This window comes from Lipotes vexillifer, unplaced genomic scaffold (assembly GCF_000442215.2).
Source record: "Lipotes vexillifer unplaced genomic scaffold, Lipotes_vexillifer_v1.1 scaffold209, whole genome shotgun sequence".
NCBI classification, from domain to species: Eukaryota; Metazoa; Chordata; class Mammalia; order Artiodactyla; family Lipotidae; genus Lipotes; species Lipotes vexillifer.
In genome coordinates this window covers 1,213,272-1,219,459 of record NW_006787556.1, presented here as the reverse complement: position 1 = coordinate 1,219,459, position 6,188 = coordinate 1,213,272, and the positions used below count along the sequence as shown (strand labels likewise).

Here is a 6,188-nt window from a genome sequence, read left to right as displayed (position 1 = left end):
ACATAGGGAAAGATGTAGGTTTATAAATGTGGAAATTCATCACAATAACTGATATGACCTACAAAATAAAAGAAATATAAGAAAAGTACATTTTAATTCTTTTCTAGGTTCACCTATACTTCCAAAAGATGTCTACTCTCCTGGAAAACATCACTGCCATCATCAAACTATTTCACGAATATTCAAAAACAGATAAGGAGACTGACACACTGAGTGCAAAAGAGCTGAAGGAACTTCTGGAAGCAGAGTTTCAGCCAATCCTGAAGGTAAAAGATATTTGCCAGCATTAAAGGGTGTATCATTTTTGTTTTGCATCAAACAATCTGTCAAAATATTACTGTGAAATCTTTATGAGTTGTTTCTTTTGGAAGAGGAACAAATGTAATCTTATTTCAAAACAGATATAATTTGTTCAACTTCTTTATACCTCTATATATACTACACACACACACACACACACACACACACTGTGAAAAATATAAATAAATATTTAGTGACAAATAAGTGAAAAACAGTTAGTTAATTCATTGTAATATTCCCCCTAATTTCAAGAATGTAAAGAGGGTACAGCTAAAAGACAATTCAGTTAAGGAATTTATAAAATACTGACATTTGAAGAAGTAAAAAGAACTTGCCCCATCAAATTTTTTGTGTCACCATACTAGTGTTTAAGATTTATTTTTTATTTATTATTATTATTTTGTGTGTGTGGTATGCGGTCCTCTCACTGTTGTGGCCTCTTTCGTGGCGGAGCACAGGCTCCGGAAGCACAGGCTGAGCGACCATGGCTCACGGGCCCAGCCGCTCTGCGGCATGTGGGATCTTCCTGGACCAGGACACGAACCCGCGTCCCCTGCATCGGCAGGCAGACTCTCAACCACTGCGCCACCAGGGAAGCCCAAGATTTATTTTTTTTAGGACATTACCAACAGCTCCCTGCTGAGTCAGGATAAGATAAATATTATTAAAGAAAAAATTAGGTCTACTTTCCTGTACCAAGAATTCACATTCCCTAAGTTAACTTTAATTATTTAATTACCCATTTGAGTCAGTCTCATGGACTTTCCCTCTCTGTCTTCCTTGTATACAGAATCCAGATGACCCAGATACTGCTGATGTTTTCATGCATATCCTTGATGTAGATCACAACAATAAAATAGACTTTACAGAGTTTTTCCTGATGGTATTCAAGTTGGCTCAAGCATATTATTATACCCAGAGACCGAATTTCAAGACATTAGGGAAAAAGCAGGAAAAGTATAGATACCATTATGAAGATGATACAGAAGAAGAGGGTAAAGAAGAAAGAGAAAGAAAGTCCAGTCATTCAGGAAGAAGTGATGGAAAGAAAAAAGATAGAACAGAGAGCCCAAGAGGAAGAGGAAGAAGCAGACATGGGTCTAGTTCTGGAAGGGAAGGAAGAAGAGGTGACAGAGCTACTTCTGGACACAGAAATAGATGTGGGAAGAAACATCATGAATCAAGTAGGGAAAAGAAAAGGAGAGCGAGTTCTACTGAACTAAAAGAAAGAAGTCACATGTCAAGTGTTAGCCCCACCAGGGAATATGAAGGAAAAGAAGAACGTGGTTACGAAAATAAAAGTAGAGGATGTGAAAAATGGATAGGATCAGAGCGTAAGGGCTTATATCAAGTTTGTGAAGAAACTGTGACTATGGATTTTCAATCCGGTTGCAGTACACACCGGGTTTCCAGTATCAGTAAGGGCAGCAACAGCAAAGAACATTCACAAGATTCAGGTAGACAACCAGTGATCACTCATGGAAGGTCGCCATCCAGCTCAAGGAATCAACATGGGTCTTCCCACGACCAGTCAGGAGACAGCCCTAAACACTCAGAGTCGCATCAAGGGAGGACAGACACACACAGGAAGAGTGAATCTGTCCATGGAAAGTCAGGATCCAGCGCTACACAAAGACAGGGGCACGACCATGAGCAGGAAGAAGACAGCTCCAGACCCTCTGGAACTGGACATGGACATGCCTCAACTGGATCCGGAAGCAGTAGCCACAGGGAATCCAGTGTTGGTCAGTCCAGTGACAGCGAAATACAGTCAGGAGATTCAGGTAGATATTCTGTGACCACTCATGGAAGGTCTGGGTCCAGCTCAAAGAACCAACATGGATCTTCCCATGGCCAGTCAGGAGACAGCTCTAGGCACTCAGAGTTGCATCAAGGAAGGACAGACACACACAGGAAGAGTGAATCTGTCCACGGAAGGTCAGGATCCAGTACTACTCAAAGACAGGGGCTCCATCATGAGCAGGAAAGAGACAGCTCCAGATACTCTGGAACTGGACATGGACACACCTCAGATGAATCCAGAAGTGGGAAAGACAGGAAATCCAGTGTTGGTCAGTCCAGTGACAGCGAAGGACAGTCAGAAGATTCAGGTAGACATTCTGTGACCACTCATGGAAGGTCTGGGTCCAGCTCAAGAAACCAACATGGGTCTTCCCATGGCTGGTCAGGAGACAGCTCTAGGCACTCAGAGTCACATCAAGGGAGATCAGCATACAGGAAGAGTGAATCTGGCCACAGAAAGTCAGGGTCCAGCACTACTCAAAGACAGGGGCACCACCATGAGCAGGAAAGAGACAGCTCCAGACACTCTGGAACTGGACATGGACACACCTCAACTGGAACTGGAAGCAATAGACACAGGGAATCCAGTGTTGGTTGGTCCAGCGACGGTGAAGGGCAGTCAGGTGATTCAGGTAGACATTCTGTGACCACTCATGGAAGGTCTGGGTCCAGCTCAAGGAACCAACATGGGTCTTCCCATGGCCAGTCAAGAGACAGCTCTAGGCACTCAGAGTCGCATCAAGGGAGGACAGACACACACAGGAAGAGTGAATCTGTCCATGGAGAGTCAGGATCTAGCACTAAGCAAAGACAGGGGTGCCACCATGAGCAGGAAAGAGACAACTCAAGACACTCTGGAATTGGACATGGACATGCCTCAACTGGATCCAGAAAGAGTAGGCAGAGGGAATCCAGTGTTGGTCAGTCCAGTGACAGTGAAGGACAGTCAGAAGATTCAGGTAGACATTCTGTGACCACTCATGGAAGGTCTGGGTTCAGCTCAAGAAACCAACATGGGTCTTCCCATGGTCGGTCAGGAGACAGCTCTAGGCACTCAGAGTCACATCAAGGGAGATCAGCATACAGGAAGAGTGAATCTGGCCACAGAAAGTCAGGGTCCAGCACTACTCAAAGACAGGGGCACCACCACGAGCAGGAAAGAGACAGCTCCAGACACTCTGGGACTGAACATGGACACACCTCAACTATTTCTGGTAGCGGCAGACACAAGGAATCAAATATCAGTCAGGCTAGCAACACAGAAGGACATTCAGGAGATTCAGGTAGACAGCATTTGACCACCCAAGGATGGTCTGCATTCTATTCAAGGAACCAAAGTCATGGTTCAGATCAAGGTTGGAGACATGGCAGCTATGGCAGTGAAGATTATGACTATGGACAGTCAGGGTTTGGCCATTCTCAGGATGGAAGTGTCAGTCATGATTCCAGCCATATGGGAGCCAGGGACAGATCTGAATATAGGAGCATTTATGGGATCCAATACAACAGGCAGTAACAGACACCCTGCAACATATGGCCATTCAAATTATATTTCAAAACGGTTGGGGTTTGGACAGTCACATAGACACTATTATTATGAGTGAGAAACTATTAAATAAAGTATTAACCCAAAGAATTGGAGAATGACCAAGACAACTTTGAGTCAAGAAAATGTTCATTATACTTTCAGTGAGGTTATCTTTTCTTGTCATTTTCTTAAAAATTAGTTACACTATTTCTTTACATTAGAGATAGTTTCTTTTCATTCTATAGGAAGCTTTGAACTTTATAGTTAGGAACTGGTTAATGGGAGAAAACAATATCATGGAGTGCTAAATTTGGAAAACCATAAGTATTTGGGGAGGTTGGGGTTAAGTAAGGATTTTTCTTTTGAGAGGTTAAGTTTCAGAACCTCTCCAGATTGGTACATTAATATTTGTAAAAAAAAAAAAAAAAATCAAAGGAACCAATAGTATAAAATCACTGTTCTGTCAGCCAAAGCTGCTATATTAATATTAAGGGTCATCACACCTGCCTCTATTATCCTTCTATTGGAACTCTGTATTATTCTTCATTCATTAATCACCTTGGGCACATAGAATCCAAAAAAGTGAACTGCATGAAAATTGAAAATAAAAAATTGATCATATATCATACTGTGTCTCTTCCATGCTTCTCATAGACCCAAAAAGACTTATCTCCCCATAGTAAGAATGACATATTTTCCTCTGTCACTGGAAACTATATGTCCAAATGGCAGATGTTCACCATGCAAAAGAAATAAGGAGTTCAAAGAAGAAAAAATTTAATCAAATCCTATATCATTCTCCAACATAGTCATTGTTCCATGTAGTCACCATCAGGATGAAAAAAGGCTTAGCTCAATCATAGATAGCATCATAATTATTACAAAACATCAACCCGGAGCTTCCCTGGTGGCACAGTGGTTGGGATTGCGCCTGCCGGTGCAGAGGATATGGGTTCGTGGCCCGGTCCGGGAGGATCCCACCCCAGCTGGGCCCGTGAGCCATGGCCGCTGAGCCTGTGCGTCCGGAGCCTGTGCTCCGCAATGGGAGAGGCTACAACAGTGAGAGACCCGCGTACCGCAGAAAGAAAGAAAACAAACAAACAAACAAACAAAAAACATCAACCCAGTGGCTATTAGCAAAGTCAAACCAAGATCAGGGAACAAAATACTGACCATAGGTCCTTCTTACAAAGATACAAAGAGATATTTTCCAATGGAAACTAATGAGAACAGAAAAACTATGCTGAAATTTCTTGACAAAGGAAAAGCGATAAAGAAAATCATCTCCTGTCCTGGAAAGAAAACATATATTCATATATTTTATGACTAGGCAGGAGATTTAATAATTTTAGTAAAACTGTGAACAAGCTTCTACCATTAAAAGGAATATCTCTCTGTGAGAATCATACCCCAAGTTTTCCTTCTCCATGATATCAGACCAGTAGGAATATTAGACAATATCTAGTCCAATGTTCGCATTTTGCAAATGATTCTATCACAGAAATAATCCATACCAAATACCTCAAGTCCCCAACTCTGAGTTTAGTGGTTGTATAAAGCCACTTATAAAAGCTGTTTTGCTTTGACTTTTAGTTAAATAAATTAAGCTAAACCTAAATTACCTGTCAAAGTTAAAATGATCTGCAATGGGGCTTCCCTGGTGGCGCAGTGGTTGAGAGTCCACCTGCCGATGCAGGGGACACGGGTTCGTGCCCCGGTCTGGGAAGATCCCACATGCCGCGGAGCGGCTGGGCCCGTGAGCCATGGCCGCTGAGCCTGCGCGTCGGGAGCCTGTGCTCTGCAACGGGAGAGGCCACAACAGTGAGAGGCCCGTGTACCGCAAAAAAAAAAAAAAAATTATAAAGCATAAGAATAGCTATGCAGGAAAAGAGCAGATGCTGTAAAATAGAAAAACAAGAACAATTCAGATCAGAAAGAAGTAAGAGAAAGCCTGTCTGAGGAAGTGACATAGAAATAAGGGGTTTGAACCAATGCAGGGAGATCAGAAAAGAGAGAAATTAAGTACACGAATTAGAAAGGAAGAGGCAAAATGATCATTATTTAAGATATCACAACAAATATATGATACCATAACACAATAGACACATGGTATGTATATGTGTCTATAAATATATATACACACACCATATGTATAGATATATATTATCAATATATAATGGGATATTAATATTAACATATACTTAACTTATATATGTTAAGATTTCTACCTAGAAAATTTAAGGGAATGGACTGAAAACCATTAGATATACAAAGTTTAGTAACATGTAGTTATAGAATAAGCTGTTAAAAGATGCCAATTATTCCCTTATGAGTTTATACCTTGAACAGGAACTGTATAAAATAATATACTTATAGAACTATATAAAAGTGATTTAATAGAAAATATAGAGGCAAGGGTAGGCAGGAAAATATAGAGGCAAGGGTAGGCAGGAAAATCTGGGAAAGGATGTCAATAAGAGGGCTTACTATATACTATATTGTTATTATACTATATAATATTATTATGTAGTATACATAGTGTTATACTATATCATAT

General features: G+C 41.1%; 1 protein-coding gene across 1 annotated transcript; it reads left to right on the top strand.

Moving 5' to 3' along the window:
• The first annotated feature begins 128 nt into the window (after positions 1-128).
• LOC103069950 (filaggrin-like) lies at positions 129-1,625 on the top strand. The gene is made up of 3 exons (XM_007460307.1): positions 129-266; positions 1,091-1,295; positions 1,561-1,625. The coding sequence occupies exons 1-3, from the start codon at positions 129-131 to the stop codon at positions 1,623-1,625; spliced, it is 408 nt and encodes a 135-aa protein (XP_007460369.1).
• Positions 1,626-6,188: the final 4,563 nt, after the last annotated feature.

Bases quoted from the DNA above. Each gene is read 5' to 3' on its own strand.
- LOC103069950 (XM_007460307.1), top strand. From the start codon at position 129: ATGTCTACTCTCCTGGAAAACATCACTGCCATCATCAAACTATTTCAC. The intron at 267-1,090 runs GTAAAAGATATT...CCTTGTATACAG, and splicing joins AGTTTCAGCCAATCCTGAAG to AATCCAGATGACCCAGATAC. The intron at 1,296-1,560 runs GTAAAGAAGAAA...TAGCCCCACCAG, and splicing joins AGATGATACAGAAGAAGAGG to GGAATATGAAGGAAAAGAAG.